This window comes from Pinus tabuliformis, chromosome 2_1, assembly GCF_031772625.1.
Source record: "Pinus tabuliformis cultivar Carrire ecotype Pingquan chromosome 2_1, CPIR1, whole genome shotgun sequence".
In the NCBI taxonomy this organism is placed as follows: Eukaryota; Viridiplantae; Streptophyta; class Pinopsida; order Pinales; family Pinaceae; genus Pinus; species Pinus tabuliformis.
In genome coordinates this window covers 812,941,544-812,961,610 of record NC_142299.1, presented here as the reverse complement: position 1 = coordinate 812,961,610, position 20,067 = coordinate 812,941,544, and the positions used below count along the sequence as shown (strand labels likewise).

Genomic DNA, 20,067 nt, shown 5'->3' with positions numbered 1-20,067 from the left:
AACCAAAGTTTTTAAATAGTTAGCTAATGCAACCTTGTTTGCCATTTTATTTGGCCTCTTCCCGAGGTGGAGAGGCTAAACTATATACTTTATTCATTCATATTCATCGGTTTCATTTACATTTTATTTGCGTTTTGAAAGTGTTAAACTAATTTTGGTATTAGTTAGAAGCATTAAATTCTATGGGAGGTACCGAATGCAATATCAAAGTTGGTTGATTGCTTGCTGTCTTCATGACACTGCCACCTGGTACTTTGACACTGCCACCTAGTACTTTGACACTGCCATCTGGTTATTTTGTAACACCTCGGTGGCTAGCACATAGGGCCTATTCCCCTTCTAGTTCATCCTGTTAATAAAATGGATTATTGCCTCATTTGTTCTGCATTTTTGCATTTGTTCTGCAGTTTTGTAGTCCCTGTTGGTGAGGTGCAGACCTACAATTCTAGTTCCAATTCTAGTTCTAGTGCAGATCTACAATTCTAGTTCCAATTCCAGGACCTACAATTCCAATTCCAATTCCAGGTATAACAATTCCAATTCCAGGTACAGCTGTTGTTGCATATCCTGAGCATATCTTACAATTCTTCTAGCCTTTGCCTATGGGAGATCACAGTGAGATCAATTTTTCTAGTTATTTGTCATTTGGTTTTTCTAAGCTAGTTTAGAAACAGAATAGAATAAGTACAAAAGCTAGTTTAGAAATAGAGAATAGAAGAAGTAAAAAATAATTACATCTTGAGCGCGCGAGGGAACTTTGATTACCAAATCAAATCTCAATCTGCCCTGCGCTCGGTGATCCCACAAGAAAACATACTCATTCTTGTTTATTATTTTGGTAGGAGCTGGATTGAAGCTAGTTTAGAAACATAATAGAATAAGTACAGAAGCTAGTTTAGAAACAAAGAATATAATTACCTCAACATCTGGTTGTTCTAAGGAGCTGGACTGGTTATCATGCTTATGATGGTAGTCTTCGCATCCACCAACGGTGACCCTTCGGTGGTTGAATCCAGTGATGAGATACATTTTTCTACTACCTCTGTTACTGGCTCTAGCTTACATTCCTATAGAAGAACAAGCTGACTGGCCAACTAACAAAAATTGTTCTCAGAAGTTGTAAGCTAGAAATCGAGCCCACATTCAACCATACCTGCTTGGATCTTCTTCATTTGGGGTTTCGATGGTCTATTCAACCTGTGGAGTCGTCTGCACAATTTCTTTCTCAGGGACTGGAGATGAATCAGGCGAGGCAGTTTCAGAATTTGCATTATTGGCTTTATGTTCGTCATTCCTGGGTGGCTCCATTGTTGTGTGAGAGTCGTCCTCTTGACCTACATCGGATCTCTGCATATTATCAGGAGCTTCAACATCATAGAACGATTCTCTGATGGTTGCAAACTCGGGATCTTCTTCAGTTGGGGTTTCGATGGTCTGTTCAACCTCTGGAGTCGTATGCACAATTTCTTTCTCAGGGACTGGAGACAAATCAGGTGAGGCAGTTTCAGAATTTGCATTATTGGCTTTATGTTCGTCATTCCTGCGTGGCTCCATTGTTGTGATCAAGTCACTGGGTTCAGTACTGGGATGGGAATAGACCAGACAGTATCAACACTGCCTTTATCCTGTAAGGGGCTTTCGGTTGTTTGTTCCTTAGGAATCGTCCGCTCAATTCCTTTCTCGAGGATTGGAGACGAAAAATACTCTGCATCGCTCGCTGGTTGAGCCTTGAAATCCTCGTCTTGGCCATGTCCTGTATTTGACGACTTTTTTTGTTGTGCATGGTCAGGTTCCTGGCCGTTATCTCTCAACAGTACATTTTCATCATCTTTTTCCATCGGTTTATCAGAAATGGTAGAGGAACCAGGCAGGGCAGTTTCAGAATTTGCATTGTCGGCCCTGGGTCCAGTACCACGATAGGAATTGACCAGACCAGTACCACAACTTCTCTTCTCTTGTTTCTCTATGTTTTTAGCCAGACCAACCTGTACAAACGTACTCTCGAGGCTTGTCTTGCTTTCAAGGTCTTGTGCAGCGACGCTAAGGGCGTGGATGGAGTCGAAGAAACCATTACCACTCGCACACTCTGCACCTGCATCAGTAAGGAGCGGCTGTCCATTCTACTCCATCGAACTGTTCTCAGTGAGTGCATGAACCTCTGGTGCCACGATCCAAGGACTGGTGCTGCCTGTCCAACTGCAATTCATTCATGAAGTAGGATGGCCCCAAAGAAAGGAGGTAATATAAATCTGAAAGTGCCTTCTTATTTAGCTTTGATATTTTGCTGGAACCGGGTCAATCGCTTCTTATGCTTCTACAACTTAATATCATAATTGGTGGATGATCTTAAAATAATTTGAAACCAACCTTGTCGAACATGCATGACAGATGTTATAGTAGGCTAGACAAGTGGTCACAGGATGGGCCAAAATTTTATTTAATGTTTAAATAAATTAAATAATATAAAGTTGTTCGATTAATTGTTTTTTTAACACCGAACATGGAGCACCACGCATGTATTACATGTGGATCAAGCATGGCACATGCACATGTATTATTGATTGATGTTTTATTTTTCTCATTGCCAGCAAATTCTGAGCAGATTTGCTAAAGGTCTTGGAACGTGGTGGATCACAATGAGATCCAAGGCTCGGCTCGGTTGGCATGGGATGGGATGGACTCATGGGAAAAAAGCTTTTGTTATTTCTGTCTGGTGCTAATTATCTGATTGACTGTCTGGTCCTAATTAGCAGTTATCAGCGTGACCCGTCCGTTCAGAAAGAACAACAACATTAAACAATGAAATATAGTTTCCAAAATAACAATTAAAATTGAAATTGTTGGAATAAGTTGAAATCTCTAAATATTATAGTTCCCAGTTAGTAACACCTGGTTCTATTCATTATGTCTAAATATATATTATATATTAGACTACTTCCTATTCCTAATCTTAATGATGATCTTCCTATTACCACTTCCATTCAGTTGTTCAACTTTTAGTCTCGATTGTTCAATTTCGTAGTTCAATATTAGTTTTAATTAGCTGTAGTGAAAACTAATAGACTACAACTAGTATTACGTCGAACTTGGACTCACATATCTATGACCCAAAGGGGGTGAGGAGGTGAGCTTCACCCGTTGTTGTCATTGCGCTAGTTCCGAGCATCGCTGAACCGACTCGGTCTCTTTGTTCACTTCTACTCCTAGAACATAGCCACGTTCTACATACTGTAACTAAGCCTGTCTATACAACACTTACGTGAGACAAATAGGCTGATGTGTCAATCCGCGAAAAAGCCTGCTTCTGTTTTCTCTTAAGTTAGCAACAGGGACTTACTGCTTCGTAGCCTCCCTTGTTAAATTTAAACTTAACTATTAAATGTTCTTACATAGATTGTTATTTGTTTGCGAGTAACACACCATCGAAGGGTTATCAAATTATATTGCATTTCCTTGAAACTAACATCAATGTGTGCACGCAATGATTCCAAGAACCGGTGGCTTTAATAATTTTTCTTGAAATCGACAAAATTGTGAAATAATATATATTTTTTGGTGATGTATCGTGAAGATAAAAGTAGTCGCCGAATCCATGTCAACGGATTTGAAATAACTTTAGATAAATCTTTTAACTTCAGAAAGATTAAAACTTATTATAATATAAAATATAATACATCTCTAGTGGTGGCCCATGATGGGATTTGTACAAAATTAATATTCGCATGCCTGCTGTGGTGCAGATGAAGAAATTGCTTTGCAATTTCATGATGCCACTTGCAACGAAGCGACCTGGACGTTGCAAGTTGCGCTTTTCCTCTGCCCGGTGAGCTTCACTTGTCACACTCTACTCACGGTCCGCAATGCGGAAAACGCGTTGCCGTCATCGGCAGTACAAAAGCGCGTTCGTTCGGAAAATAACAGATCGTTTGAGGGAGAAAAAATTCCCGCCTGATGCAATTAAAGGGCAATAGCATCCACCCACATTTTAAATTTGATGTGACGGACAACCCAACGACAGCATGATCTGCTCATTGGAATCCTTCGCTGTTTTCGAAGGCAATGTCGCCGTCTCCACCGTGCTGTAAGGAGCCACGCTGTTCAATCTGAGCTCCACCAAAAAAACCATCGCTTCAGTACACATTTGCGTATTCAATCATCTCAATTTAAACTAAAAATAATCGATAGATGATCTATTCGATTCATATCCTATTGAATCATCTAAATACACAGACAAGAAATTGTAGATGATGCTAGAGTTTGATTACCTCTCCTTTCGCTTTTGGAGGAAGCGTTGCAGAGATAATTTTTTCACTATTTCCAAACCTGCACGTGTAAGAAGAAACCATGTTAAAACAATTTTATACCTAAAAACCTTCCTTTACCCTTTCACATTCTATCCAACCCCTATTCAAAATAACATATTTGAGATATGCGTCTTACTTGCTGCCACTTTTTGAGGTTGATTTTCATTGAGAACGTTCAATGCAGATTTGCAAGGCTGCTGTCCCGATATCTCTTCAATTTTGCCGCTGGTTATCTTAGAGGTTCTTATGTTGCTCGAGTTATTGGCGTTGGCAAGCTTCATAATGTCTTGAACCTGCCAAGAAAATTGCAAAGTACTCCGTCAAAAATAAAATAAACTAAAAACGATGAGCGATTCTTGTTGTCTTGTCAAAATTTACACATTTTTTCTTGATGCATTATATGTGTTGCTGGGATAAAAATAAGACCTTCTGAGCGGACATATCGTAAACATTCACCACTCCGTTATAGAAAATAGTGAATTGAGATGTGGAGAGTTTCTCCGGCATTTCTGCTAGAACGAACCGGCTGGAAATAGTGCCATAAATATATAGTTAGCCTTCTGAACATTTAAATCGCTTTCAATTGAAAGAATTCCCTTAAAAATAATTCAATGGCAAATATCTGGACAAGAAAATACCTGGAATTCGGATTAGTGAGGCCGATTTCCGAAGGCAAGCTTATATTTGATTCTATAACTCTTGGGTTTGAACCGAAACCGGCGGTTAATGGAAACAATTCCATAATTTCAACCTTCTTGTCCTCTGACTGTTTGTTCGATGAAATCAACTTTAGCATCATCTCAGGTTTTACCCGCGACAGATGATGCATGACTGTTCGATTCATGAAAAATAGATACAATATCAGCAAAACCATTACTTCAAAACGCAAATGGAAGACAAATTTAATGAAAGAAGGCATATTGCACTGATCAATCTGAAAACGTGGCGGCCAGAAAGATTGAGGGTGTTTGCAAAAGAAAGCATACATCTCGTCCTGGCTTGGTGTTTTTCAGGACCGAATTCCATACTATTATTGCCATCCACAACCGTTCCGTTTGTTTCGGAGGCGTTCTGAACGAGTAAATACTCGAAAGCCACAGATCCATTTGGCGACATAGCTTCCAAACTCAATTGTTCTGACAAATCACCAAATTTCCACTGCAATAATCTACCCTTTTTCCGAAGCTATGCTCCTCCAGGAGATCTATCAAAACGCCGAATAAATATAGACAATAAGAATTCGGGAGCATGATAAAAGCCTGATAAGCACGCACGTGGAAGTATTATTGCTTTGATGAATGGAAATGGATGGCAACTTCAGCGGCGCCTCCGGTACCGGCGTCCCTTTAGCCTAACCATGTGAACCACGTGCTCTGTTTTCCATCAGACCACGAGAGACTTTGCAACGTGTCATATAACGGAGCCAGTGGTGACTCGCATTATGCATATTCCCAAAATTTTCCACGGATTTGACGTGATGAATCGTATTGCGTCATTTACAGCACGGGAAAAACATGGAATGAATTGTAGGTTGCTTATTGTTCCCAAAATTTTCCACGGATTTGACGTGATGAATCCTATTGCGTCATTTACAGCACGGGAAAAACATGGAATGAATTGTAGGTTGCTTATTGGTAGCTTTGATTTAATTTTCGGTTGCTTATAGAGTAGGTAAAGTATTCAAAGCCATATTGAATATTTGAATAAGTGTTTAAATGGGTGAGGAAAGCAAAGTTGTGTTAGCCTTTTCCTAGTATTTATAAGTTTTTAATAAATTTAAATACATTAATTAAATATTAAATTGTTATTCATGTAATTGTAAGAAAAATATGGAAAAATACAATGAAGCCTCGATGGGTTAGAATCCATACCCTTGAAGATAACAGTGGAAGTATGAGAAGTGAAACATTGAAGATAACATGGGAAGTATGAGGACTAAAACAAGATAGTGTTAGATATTCTAGTGAGGACAATAGGGTCCTAATTTCTTATTTAAAATACTTAAACGATATATTTTTTGAAAAGTTCTTTCTTCTTTCTTTTTTTTCTATTTTTTTTTTTCTATAATTTGGTAGGATTTATTGAAATGAAAAATTTGATTAGTGAACTCTTCACAATCAAGTGGTCCAGGGTTTTTGAGGCTGTTGAATCTGTATATGCAATCAAAAAATCAGTTTAAATCATATAAATCAAGATTTGACCACAATTTTTTTAACCGAATTCATACAAAAATTTTGTAAAAACCCCAAAATATTACACTTAAAAACTACTCCTATTAAATTCATCATCTTTAACTAATTCAATATAATTTAATAATAAAAACAAGTAAATAATGCATTAATAATAAAAATAAATAAATGGTGCATTTGCATCCCGTGGTAGCTATTCAATATTAAGATTGTTTTTTTCCTTGCTCTCTTCTTTAAATACTACCCACTTTTTAAGAGGTTAATGGATATGTACTTTTTGGGTTATTATGTCAATATTTTTATGTTATTAGATGTATTTATTTTAGAATATAATTTATAAAATTTTAATTTAATTGTTGATAATTATTAGATGGTTGGTAGAGATTTAATTTTTATGGAATAATCTAAATTCTTTGTAATATTTGAAAATTGAAGATTGAGATAGATTGTACTAAATTTGCATGGTTAGAAAAGAAATCAAGTGTTTCTTGGAAGGATAAATTTTCATGTGCGCAGAAAAATGCATAGTTATAAAAGAAACTACATGTTCGTTGGATGAATAGTCTTGTTTCGATAGTGACAGTGCATGATGTAATTTAATTTTTATAGCATAAAGTTGTATGAGTTTTTTTGGTTTGTTAGGTAATGTGAGCTTTGAGATGACTAGCATATTTAATATATGGTTTGAGTAGTTTTGATGTAGGAGCATCTAAGTTGTCATGTCGTCAAAATTATCCAGGATCGCTTAGGCTACACCAACCCTTAGTATGGCTGGATTTTTGCTCATGAAGTTTCCAACAAGTGATATTTTCACCACATAATACTTTAACAAAACACCCTACACATCTAAGTCGTCATGTCATCAAAATCGTCTAAAAATCACATACTTAGCCACACAAGCCCTTAACATAACCAATTTTTTTTGTATAAAATTTCGAACAAATAATTTCTTTTATCACATAATAATTTTACAAAACATCTGATCACCTTCTATTCTACACTCAATAAACTTTAAATCTTATAATCCTTTTATAAATACGTATCCACAAAAAATATGTGAATCAGTTCATTAATCTATTTAAATTTTAGAGTAATTCACACATTTATAAGGAACCCACTAGACTCCTTTTTATGTTTTATTTAACATTCATTTATATAGCGTTCCACTAGACATGGACATTGTTGTTGGAATATCTAATTCCTACTTGTCTCTAGTTGTGATTCTTTCTATGTAAGGAGTCAGTTCCTATTCTATAGGAGTTGGCTATATCTACTTGTTCCTAGTTTGGTGTGTGGTTGAGAGATTTCTTCAACCAACAAATTGTGTGTGCATGTATACATGTAATTACATTTGATTAATGAAATATAGACAATATCAAAGTTTATCATGGTATTAGAGCCCTGAGGGCTGGCCCCTCTTGGGCTTGGCCAATCCTGGGCGAGGAAAAATAAAAGAGTGTATTTGTATTACTCTAATTTTTTTTTGTTTTTTTTTTTATTTTTTTTTTAAGTTTGCCCATCATCCATGCGCGTGGCATCTCTGTTGTTGGATTTGTGGAGGAGTTGCAAACACTGAAATGGATCACCTGAAGAGGAGCTGTGGAACGCTACTGTGGATCTGGTGATTTGCAGCTGTGGTGTGTCTGCTAGTCGGGAGAGAGATCCGATCAGGAGGCAACAGATCAGTTGAGTCGGCGGTGCAAGGACTACCTTTTTACCATGCTCGCAGATGTCATCGTCGTTTGGGTGTATGAGAAGCAAGATCAGCGGAGCATCCATGGTGCAAATCTTGTTGAGAGAATCGCCGATATTGGCAACACAGAAAGTGGAGTACCCACACACACAGGCGAGACACCCCTCAACATTCAGGAGGAGGTCCCCCAAACACCACCCCACACAGATAGACAAATGAACATGATGAAGGGGACATCATTGATAAAGAGGACCTCTCTGGGAGACAGCTTATTGCTCATATTGGCACTGATCTTCTGTTTTGTCTTCGAGGGGATCGCCATCGGTGTTGCAGCGACAAAAGCTGATGCGTGGAGAGCGTTGTGGACAGTGTGTCTACACAAGATTTTCACTGCAATTGCGATGGAGATAGCCCTGTTGCGCATAATTCCCAAGAGGTCGTTCCTCTCATGTGCAGCATATGATTTCGCCTTTGCGATTTCGAGCCCCATTAGAATTGGTATTGGAATACTTATTGATGCCACTACACAAGGATGTATAGCCAACTGGATTTATGCAATTTCAATGGGTTTTGCCTGCGGTGTTTTCGTTTACATTGCCATCAACCATCTTCTATTGAAAGGAATAATACGCAACCCACAAAACTGTATCCACTTTGACAAACCATTTTACAAATATTTGGCTATAGTTATTGGATCCGGACTGATTGCAGTTGTCATGATTTGGGACTAGCAGAATTTTTCCTAGATGGTTGATTCCTATGTCGGCAGAAACAATGATGATTCAATTGTTTCTTGTTATTCTCTTAGCGTCATACAACCTAAGAACTCTGTGGTGGAGATCAAGTCTATAGACGATTTGTATTTATCATGTTTACGGTCAGCGTGGAGTTGCATGTTTGAGAGGCAATTGCATGACAAGATATTCTACATGACCTATTTGGAGAGCTGTTGGAAAGCGTATTCCAAGATCTGGAGCGATGGCACGAACTGGTGTCGCGTGCAACAATGGTCAATCAGTTTGACTTCAACCCATGAGGTGTGGCAACTTTATAGCTCCCATGACTCCTCAAGGCTTTTCTAATGGTAATCATAGAAATATTTGGTCATGATAAATGAAATGTGTTTCTCAATTTTCTGTAAAGAATATCATGTTGTTTATAGATAATAGAATTGTCTTGGAATTGATTAATATATTGAGTTTAGCCAACTCAATATGATGTGTAGTGATTTGGATAGAACTGGCTACTCTAACCAATCACTTGTGTGGAATATGGAAATCCAAGATAACTATTACACAGATGCCAAAGATAATGTTGAAGATGATATGAACAATTGAAAAGAGGAGGCAAAGGAGCTACATCAAAATATTAACGGAGGATGGACAACTAAGTTGAAGTTTGTCTGATTTTGTAGAATAGACTCATGATTGTGATAAAGTGTGAGTAACACATTGTAATCATAGCAAATCTACATTTCATATTTTGTTTTTTGGACAGTTGTGGTCCCTAAAATGTTTTATGTAGCTAGTATCTTTTTAAGCTTGGAGTATATTAAAACGGCATATGACTGTAAGACCTGGAGAGGCATGCATACCCCTTTTTTATGTGTTCCCTAGTGACATCAAGTTGTGGAATCAACGATTGGGTAGGTACGAGGGTGGCAGGTGTACTTGAATCTAAGCTTGATATGTAATCGAAGAATTGAGTCTTCGATTAATGGGGGAATTGAGAGATATAACATGTCTCATAGTGTAATGGACCAAGTCAAATAAAGTTCATTAAAAGGTGGATGAACCATGTATGTGAAGGACTTCCTAGTAGACTGGCAGTTGCAGCGGTTGGGAACCCAAGCATTCCATAGATGGTTGTTCCTTTATATGGACACCTACAATTGAATGAACAAGGTACAAGGTGTGATTACCATATTGGACCAGATGTAGATTTTGCAAACTGACATCAAGACAAGTAATCATTAAGGGGGAGTGTTGGAATATCTAATTCCTACTTGTCTCTAGTTGTGAGTCTTTTTATGTAAGGAGTTGGTTCCTATTCTATAAGAGTTAGCTATATCTACTTGTTCCTAGTTTGGTGTGTAGTTGAGAGATTTCTTCAACCAACAGATTATGTGTACATACATATATGTAATTACATTTGATTAATGAGATATAGACAATATCAAAGTTTATCAAAATATTTAAAAATATTTTACCGCATAAGATTTAATATTAATACTCTCTGTCATGAATTTTTCATTATTGAATTTAAATTCCATGATGTAAAATCTATCATACAATACGTTGAGTTTTTAAAAAAAATGGGTAATGCCTTAAGTTATAAATAATATTTTACCGCATAGCATTTAATACTCTCTGCGATGAATTTTCTATTATTGAATTTAAAGTTGCTTTAAATTCCATGATGTAAAATCTATCATAGAATACGTTAAGTTTTTTAAAGAAGAGGGTAATGCCTTAAGTTATAAATAATATTTTACCACATAGCATTTAATACCCTCGGTGATGAATTTTCAATTATTGATTTTAAAGTCGCTTTAAATTCCATAATGTAAAATCTATAATGAATAGGTTAATTTTTTTTAAAGTAAATATTTGTTTATAACGGTTAACAAACAAAATTAAAATTAACATATACACCAGTATCAAAGTACACTATATTTTTTCAAACCAATAGTAATGTGTATATGATATTATTTGAAAAAAAATAATAATTTTAAATATAAAATAAGGGAAATATTAAGTTCCATTATGTAAAATAAAGTTGTGTTAAGTATTGGAGTTTTCAAATCGATTTGGTTTTAAACTTGTAAATATATATAAAAATGGAGTTGTTTTTAGTGTGTTTTTTGGAAGCTTTGTCAGTGGGTTTTTCCAGTCTAATTTCTCTAAAATTTGGTAGGAATTTATTGAAATCACAATTTTCATGGGTATCTCCGACATAATCAAAGTGTCTTAGGGGTTTTCCAGGGTGCTTAATCCATATATATAGTCAAAAACAAATTTTAAATAACACAAATCAAGATTTCACCTCAAAAGTTTCCGTAGGATTTCGGAAAGTCCAAAAAGTCGCACTAAAGACAACTCCCACAAAAATTCATATAAATTAAAAATAAAATTATATATTTGATATATATATGTGTGTGTGTGTTTTTCAAACTTTAAAGATTACAAACATATTTATAAATAAAATATTGAAAAAAAAACAATTTTAAAAGGAAAACAAAACTAATATGAAAACAAGATACAGCTCCATCCTCTCAAAATTCTTCCACTTTTAGATCTTTTGAAAGACCATCTACTTGTTTATTAAGATTTGAGATCAATAAATGACTCTTGGAATTGTGATGTTTCTTTGTGACCCCAAGAACTATTGAATGTAAAGAACACCTTTTGTTAAATCAATATATAATAGCTTTGGAAGAACCAATATATAAAAGTCATTCGTGTTAAGAATTGGTGTGGTCCAGACCAGGTGTGATCCTTTGATGGCTTAGATGCCCCTAAGTAGTGGTTTCTCGAGCCAAATATTAAGCCTAGAGTCATCTTTAAAAGAAGCAAAACAACCTAACAAACCAAAAAAATAATTAACTTATTATTACATGATGATGATGATGATGAGTAATGTCCACTAAGACCAATGCAGTTTTTACGAAGGAGAATCTGATAGTAATTCTTTAAAATCTTATTTCTCTGCTTAAAAAGAAGGGAAAGAAGTGCACCAAGATCACTTGTTAGGTCCCTATACTACTAATGTAATCGCTTATTGTTATTAGTACAACCCCCTTATTATATTGTTGTGCCCATGTAGTCCCCATATTGTTATTATTGTGCCCCATAGAAGCCCACTATTGTTATTAGTGTGCCCTTAGATTATTATTGTTATGTCAGCTCTGATTATATTATGACTCCTTAGACTCCTATATATAGAAAGGAGGTTTTGTCATTTGTATCATCTAAGAATTGTTCATTTGTGTAATGTAAAGGAGGTTGCCCCCTCGAAGAGGCTTATTTCTAAGGCGTTGATCTATCTTTTCTATCTTTCTGTGAGCTGGTTTCATAACATTTGGTATCAGAGCTTTGGATTCTAGGGTTTTCGCTGCTCCAAACAGGTCATCGTGGCATTTTCGCTATAACTTTATTTTTGTGATGTTTCAGAAGCTAAAAATAAAACCCATTTGAGACGAAATCTCGCTGAACCTCGGGTCTGAATTTCAGAGCTTGTCTCGCTATATTTTCAGAGATATGATCTGAGGAAGTTATAGTTTTTGTAAGCTCCAGAATTTCATCTAAAAAAGATCATTGTGGAATTTTCGCTATAACATTTTGGCTACAAAGTTTCAGAAGCTAAAACCAAAACAATTTAAGAAGAAATCGGTCTGAACCTTGGGTCCGAATTTCAATATTGCCTCGCTATATTTTCAGATATATGATCTGAGGAAGTTAGGGTTTTTGCAAACTCCCGAATTACATCTTAAATAGGTGACCTTAGAAAAATCGTCATAACTTTCTCTCTGAGCAACAAATTGAAATTTTGTAAGAAGTTACAGAAAGAGGACATATTGTAGTTTTCTGTGCATAGTTTTCAGATCCGAAGGTCGAAACAGTGACACGTGGCATGTTGTACAAGTTCGCTCTACTGAAACATTATATAATCAGGTCATCTTAGGAGACTGGCCATAACTCTTTCTTGGAGAATCAAATTCTAATCAGACTTGTGGGGTTAGAAAGAGGACTCAGAGGGCTACTACAGGAGACAATTTCAGAACTTAAAGATCCGAAAGTACAGAGTTATAGTCGTTTCAAGATTGAGCTCCTAAAATCAAGAAATATCGAGATGAGGAAGTTTGATGGCAAGGATTTGGTAAATTGGATACTACAGATGGAGAAATATTTTGATCTACATGGTGTACCACTGTTACAAAAGGTATGTATTGCATCTTCATATTTAGAACAAGATCAATTTTTATGGTATAAAGGGCTTTGTTCTCGTAAACCACTTGTTACATGGTCAATTTTCACAGAGGAAATTATAGCACATTATGAGGATACAAAGAGCAACACTTTATTTAGAACAACACCACAACAATTGGAAGAAAAAAGAGAAAAAGGGATTTTTTACAAAGTGGAAAGAAAAATTATGGAAACAAGGAAGTCTACCCCTCACAACTATAAAGATGGAAGTGTTGTTTCTCCTAGCCTTCCACAACCTACAAGGGTTACACCACAACAATTGGAAGAAAAAGAGAAAAAGGGCTTTGTTACAATTGTGATAGCAAATTCACTAAAGGTCATAAGTGTGCTGAGAAGAAATTATTTTACATAGATTATGAAGAGGAGGGAGAAAATGATCAAGAAACATCAAAAGAAGAGGATGTACACGAGGAAACAACCCCAGAGAAAGAAGAAATGAATCCGAACATATCTTGTAAAGCATTGGAAAGAATTACAACTTCTCAAATGCTCATGATAGAAGGACATATCAAGAAGAAAAATGTTCAAGAAGTGAAAGACCACATCGAGAAAGAAGAAATGAATCCGACCATATCTTGTAATGCATTGGCCAGAATTACCCCTCCTCAAACTATCAAGATAGAAGGACATATCAAGAAGAAAAATGTTCAAGAAGTGAAAGATCACATTGAGCATTAAGAAATGAATTTGACCATATCTTGTAATGCATTGGAAGAAATTACCACTCTTCAAACTCTCAATATAGAAGGACATATGAAGAAGAAAAATGTTCAAGAAGTGAAACATCACATCGAGCATCAAGAAATGAATCCAGCCATATCTTGTAATGCATTGGAAGAAATTAACACTCCTCAAACTCTCAATATAGAAGGACATATCAAGAATAAAATGATTCAAGTAGTGAAAGATCACATCGAGAATCAACAACAAGTTCTCCAAATTTTAAAGGATAATGCCACTTTGGTGCAGAATCGAATGAAACAACAGGGATGTCAACGTCGCAGTGAAAGAAGTTTTGATGTAGGTGATTGGTTATTTTTATGGCTACATCTCAAGCAAGCTATTTATGAGAAGGAAATGTTGGCAATACTACATGAACTTAATAAATGGCGACCTTACCTAATGGGAAGACACTTCAAGGTAAAAATGGGTCATGATACTCTTAAATACTTTTTAGAACAAAGATTACCTTTAGAAGAACAGAAAAAATGGGTCACAAATATGTTGGGTTATGACTTTGAAATCATCTACAAAAAAGGGAAGCAAAATGTTGTTGCAAATGCACTCTCAAGAAAGGATGAGGATGTGGAAGCATTGTTTTATGCTATTTCTATTATCCAACCAAATTGAATAAATGAAGGAAGGGATGAATGGAAGAAGGAAGTGTGGCCACTCATTCAAAAGTTGCAGAAGATTCCAGTTCAAACAATATTTCCAGAACTTGACGAGGAAGGAAAAATCATATTGGAACCTGGAGCAGTCACAGAAACAAGAACCCGATAGCTACGAAATCAATCAATTTCAGAGTATCTCATCAAGTGGAATAACTTACCCACTGAAGATTCCACATGGGAGGACAAGAATTTTATACAGAAGCATCAAGAACTACTCAAGCGTTGATGACAACACTTTTTGAAGGAGAGGGGCATGTTAGGTCCCTATACTACTAGTGTAAGCCCTTATTGTTATTAGTGCAACCCCCTTATGATATTGTTGTGCCCATGTAGTCCCCATATTGTTATTATTGTGCCCCATAGAAGCCCACTATTATTATTAGTGTGCCCTTAGCTTATTATTGTTATGTCGGCTCTGATTATATTATGACTCCTTAGACTCCTATATATAGAAAGGAGGTCTTGTCATTTGTATCATCTAAGAATTGTTCATTTGTGTAATGTAAAGAAGGTTGCCCCCTCGAAGAGGCTTATTTCTAAGGTGTTGATCTATCTTTTCTATCTTTTTGTGAGCTGGTTTCCTAACATCACTATAGTTGGTATGACTTAGTAAGGCAAGAATATTAGAAGTGTGACAAATGTTAGAGAAATGGGAGCGGATGTGAGTAAGGGTCGGACAATCTAAGAGAAATTTATTTTCATCCTCCACTTTCTTATTATCGCAAAGTTGGCAAATTCTATCATCCCAGGGAGTCTTGGGAGTATACCACTGCCTGATTTCACTTCGAAGATCATGAGAGTTAGTTCTAATCTTAGTAATGTTCATCTTTTTCTTCAAGCTAGTCAAAATAGAAAGATAATTTTGGTTCTCAAGGGTGGGGTTGATCACCTATTTATAATATCTTATATTCCTTTTACCCTCCATCTCTTTATCATCCCATAACTCATCCTTAAATTTAGAGGTGATAATATCTTTGACGCTATCCTTGATTCCCAAGATGATCTCCTCATTTATCCCCTGGTGCTTCAGCGAAGACTTAGCATCCTTACACGACCCATACTTGAGGTGAAGGTGGGGGTTTTGACTAAAGTTAGAAGCAATTTTAGGAAGCCTCTTGGATTCCATGTTGTAAAGTTTCTTCTTATACATTGGATATTTAAACATAGCCCTGCTCTCAATAAGGGAGAGGCCAACTTCGATCAGGAGGATAGGATAGCGGGTATTTCCCTTGATCTTGAGGTTGTAGGTTATGAATTACTTTTGAATCATCTCAATCTTTCTCCAAGACTCTCTGGATATACTGCAACCCTAGATTTCATAACCATATAGGACAATAGGGGTGACGAGGGTCTCAAAGAGGAACCTTTTTTTACTCCAAATACAAAGATCGAAAACCTTACAATTATTTTCAAGCGCATAATAAGTTTTCCAACCTCTAATAATCCTTTTCTCAATGTTGTAGTTCTAGTTGAGCTGATAAGGAATGTCAATACCCAAATATTTATAAGAAGAGACATGCTCCAAGCAATTTTCATCATAGACAAAATTTCCATGGGTGATCTTTTTTGGATTTAATTATCATGATTTTAGTTTTGTTAGTATTAACCGTCATACCCAACTTGGAGCAATAATCATGAACAGTCTTAAGTTGCTTGTCCAGGTCCTCATGGCCTCTAGAAAGAAGAACAATATCATTGTCGTAGAGGAGAAGAGTGATAACAATACAAACAAGCTCAGTGCCTTTACACCCTGCAATTTCCTAACACTCCTCTAACTTATCGATGTAAATACCAAACAGGGTAGGGGAAAGGGGACACCCTTGCTTAACCCCGATATTGCATTTAATAGCTTTAGACCACCCTTTAGTGGTTTTAATCTTGCAAATAACCGTTTTGTAGAGGCAAATCATAGCAATCTTCAACTCAAGAGGGATCATGATCTCATCAAGCCCTTTCCAAAGCTTATCCTGAGGAACAATATCAAAGGCTTTTCGAAAGTCCACAAAGCAACAAAATATATCAACTTTACTATTGTGACATTCCTCGACAATGATCCTAAGAATGACAAGATGGTTGATAGTTGAGCGGTATCTCCTAAAACTAGCTTACCCTTTAGCTATTTTATCGTGGCTTTCAATACAATGGTTAATCTTCTTTTCCAAAATGAGACCATAAATCTTAGCTATTAAGTGGCTAATCATAATGGTCCTATAATTAGTAGGAACAATTTTGTCCCCATTTTTAAAGATAGGGACAAAAAGGATTTGCATCCAAGGCTTAGGGAAGCCATGATTTACAACCAAATTGAGAAGCTTGTGGAGATGAGGAATGAGGATAGATCTTCCCAACTTTAAGATCTCAACTTGGTATCCTTCAATGTCTTTAGCTTTCCCCTAGCGAACTTATTAATCCTATACTCAATGTCTTTAAGAGAAAATATATCTTCCTTAATAAAAGTTCTAATGATGTTGTCCATGGTATCCGAAGAGTCATACAACTTCATAAAATAAATGTCCCACTTTTCTAAAGAAATCGAATAATTATCTTTAGATTTTCTCAACTTATAATGCAAATTTAATTACAATAAAAAAAAATAATAAATCTATTTATTTTTAGATGTATTTATGTTGTGGTAAAGATGGAATACCACCCAATTAACAAATTGTTCTTCACTTTAATGCTAACTTGCAATGAAGATAGCTTACTATTGCAAGTTGCACATTCTTTTGCCACCAATAAGCGTCGCTTGTCAGAGTATAATCTAATCATCCGAATCCTTCGCTACTTTCCAAAGCAATATCACCGTATCGATCATAGTATAACTAGAATTAAACAAATTGAAATATTTTCAATGATTCATATTAAATATCTTTAAATAATACTCAAAATTATTAATTATATTTATTTGATTATATTTATATATTCATTTCCAATGTCATATTACTAAATTGAAAACTTATAAAGAAATAAACATACTATAAGATTAGATTCCGTTCAATAATATATCTTAATATAATGAAAAATTGTTTCATAATAATAAAATAATAATTTTTATTTTGAATTTTATATAAATAAATTACATATATATAATTTAAATATTTAAAATTTATTTTTACTACGTCCTAATAATACTTTAAGCAAAAAAATAAGTAATTTAAAAATGGTAATTATATAAAAAAAATAAATTAATAATATATTTTTTATATAGTTAAAAAGTAGCAATTAATTTTACGTTAAAAATAATTTAATTTAAACAGTCATACAATGTATGAAACCATTTTTCTTAACGTATGAAAACCTTTTTTTTAATGAGTAAAATCAAAAGCATTTTTATTTAAAAATTTAAGTTTTATTTTTTTATTTATTACAAATATGCGAGTAATTAAATGATTTTTTATTTTTATTTTTTAATATATATATTTTTGAAATTTAATATTAAATTATTTTTTGATTTGTACACATAAGTGGATCAAATCTTATTTTATGTTTTTTTTTAAAGCTATAAAATACATATAACAAGATGATCAATCATTAGAAAAGGATGTAATATGGGAAAAAGTATTGTAGAGTGCTCGCGAAATAGAAAAACACTACTCTTGGTCATTATTAGATTGTGAATTTGATGGTTTGGATGCCACAATTTTGCATAATTAATAATTTTTTCAATCTTCATCTATCGATCCTTTTCCTCCAAGAAGCCCATCTTCTAGGATGTAATATGTGCCCACGAAATAGAAAAACACCACCCTTGGTCATTATTAGATTGTGAATTTGATGGTTTGGATGCTACAATTTTGCATAATTTATAATTTTTTCCATCTTCATCTATCGATCCTTTTCCTCCGAGAAGCCCATCTTCTAGGATGTACTATGGGAAAAAGTATTGTAGAGTGCCCGCGAAATAAAAAAACACCACCCTTGGTCATTATTAGATTGTGAATTTGATGGTTTGGATGACACAATCTTGCATAATTTATAATTCTTTCCATCTTCATCTATCGATCCTTTTCCTCCAAGAAGCCCATCTTCTAGGATGTAATATGGGAAAAAGTATTGTAGAGTGCCCACGAAATAGAAAAACACCACCCTTGGTCATTATTAGATTGTGAATTTGATGGTTTGGATGCCACAATTTTGCATAATTTATAATTTTTTCCATCTTCATCTATCGATCCTTTTCCTCCAAGAAGCCCATCTTCTAGGATGTAATATGGGAAAAAGTATTGTAGAGTGCCCGCGAAATAGAAAAACACCACCCTTGGTCATTATTAGATTGTGAATTTGATGGTTTGGATGCCACAATTTTGCATAATTTATAATTTTTTCCATCTTCATCTATCGATCCTTTTCCTCCAAGAAGCCCATCTTCTAGCCCTCCAGCCTCTTGGAGCCATCCTCCCCTTGGATTCCTTAAACTTAATTTTAACGAAGAATTTAAAGGAAATGCAGGTTCCGCTGGTTTTCGAGGAATCTTCTGTGATAACCATGGGAAACAAGTGTTCCTATTTGTAGATTGTATGAGACATTCAAGTAAAAATAATTTTGAATTTGTAGCTCTAGATATTGGCTTTATTATTGCATTATTGCAAGGCTTCTCTAGGATGATTATGGAGGTTGATTCTCTATTGGTCATCTTAAGAGTAAAGAAATTGATCAATCAAGCTTTCCCAAGTGAAAAAAATAAAAATAAAAATAAATAAATAAATAAATAAATAAATATATATATATATATAATAAAATAAAATAAAATAAAAAATAAAAAATTGTCGCAACTAGAGATTAGAAGAATATATCACACATATTAACCATCTATCCATATGATTCCTGTCATTATTCCTTCTCACATCAAGATCTATAGATTATACAATTAAAACTTAAGATTCCACAATCTCAACCAAAATTACAAAAAGATACCCTAAAAAGAAAAACTTCCAACTATTAAACTACTAATTTTTTTTACATAACATCGTAACATTTTCCCACCCTTAAATTCGATGACTTGTTTTTAACTTAAAGTAATAACCAAAAAAATATATTTCATTAAAATTTAAATATCATACGAACTATATAACTAAAACTTAAGAATTCCAAAATTTCAGAAGTTTGAAGAAAAAATCCATAAAAAAAACAAAAAATCTTAACAATAGGCAAGTACATGTTTTTAATATAGTTTCATAACAATTTTCACCACAACTGCATGTTTTTAACATAATTTCACAACAATTTTCACCCATGCTTGAATTCAATGACATGCTTTCAGCATAAAGTAATAACTAGAAGTTTAAAAAAGATACCACTTAATTTTCCACATCCTTTGTTTTTCAACGTGGGCACCTCTTTTTGCTCTTATTCTTCTCCATGGGTCCATCTCCTTTTCGTCCTTTTAGCATGGTGATCATTCTCAAATAATTCGATTCATTTATTTAGATATTGTTGGCTTGTTTAATCCTTTTGAGAATTCACATGGGATTCATTTTCCTTTTTTCACGTTTCTATCGT

At 34.8% G+C, this 20,067-nt stretch overlaps 1 protein-coding gene and 1 pseudogene across 1 annotated transcript; one reads left to right on the top strand and one right to left on the bottom strand.

Moving 5' to 3' along the window:
* Positions 1-3,641: 3,641 nt before the first annotated feature.
* LOC149203080 (protein TIFY 9-like) lies at positions 3,642-5,498 on the bottom strand. The gene is made up of 6 exons (XM_089403338.1): positions 5,291-5,498; positions 4,943-5,135; positions 4,731-4,830; positions 4,441-4,597; positions 4,266-4,323; positions 3,642-4,103 (listed from the first exon to the last, which is right to left on the bottom strand). Exons 1-6 carry the CDS (start codon positions 5,418-5,420, stop codon positions 3,986-3,988), a joined length of 756 nt encoding a protein of 251 aa, XP_089259464.1. The 5' UTR covers positions 5,421-5,498; the 3' UTR covers positions 3,642-3,985.
* Positions 5,499-5,612: 114 nt separating this feature from the next.
* On the top strand, positions 5,613-8,917 carry LOC149203079 (zinc transporter 2 pseudogene; annotated as a pseudogene).
* The last annotated feature ends 11,150 nt before the right edge of the window (positions 8,918-20,067 follow it).

Bases quoted from the DNA above. Each gene is read 5' to 3' on its own strand.
- LOC149203080 (XM_089403338.1), bottom strand. From the start codon at position 5,420: ATGTCGCCAAATGGATCTGTGGCTTTCGAGTATTTACTCGTTCAGAAC. The intron at 5,136-5,290 runs GTATGCTTTCTT...TGAATCGAACAG, and splicing joins ACACCAAGCCAGGACGAGAT to TCATGCATCATCTGTCGCGG. The intron at 4,324-4,440 runs GTAAGACGCATA...TTACACGTGCAG, and splicing joins ACCTCAAAAAGTGGCAGCAA to GTTTGGAAATAGTGAAAAAA.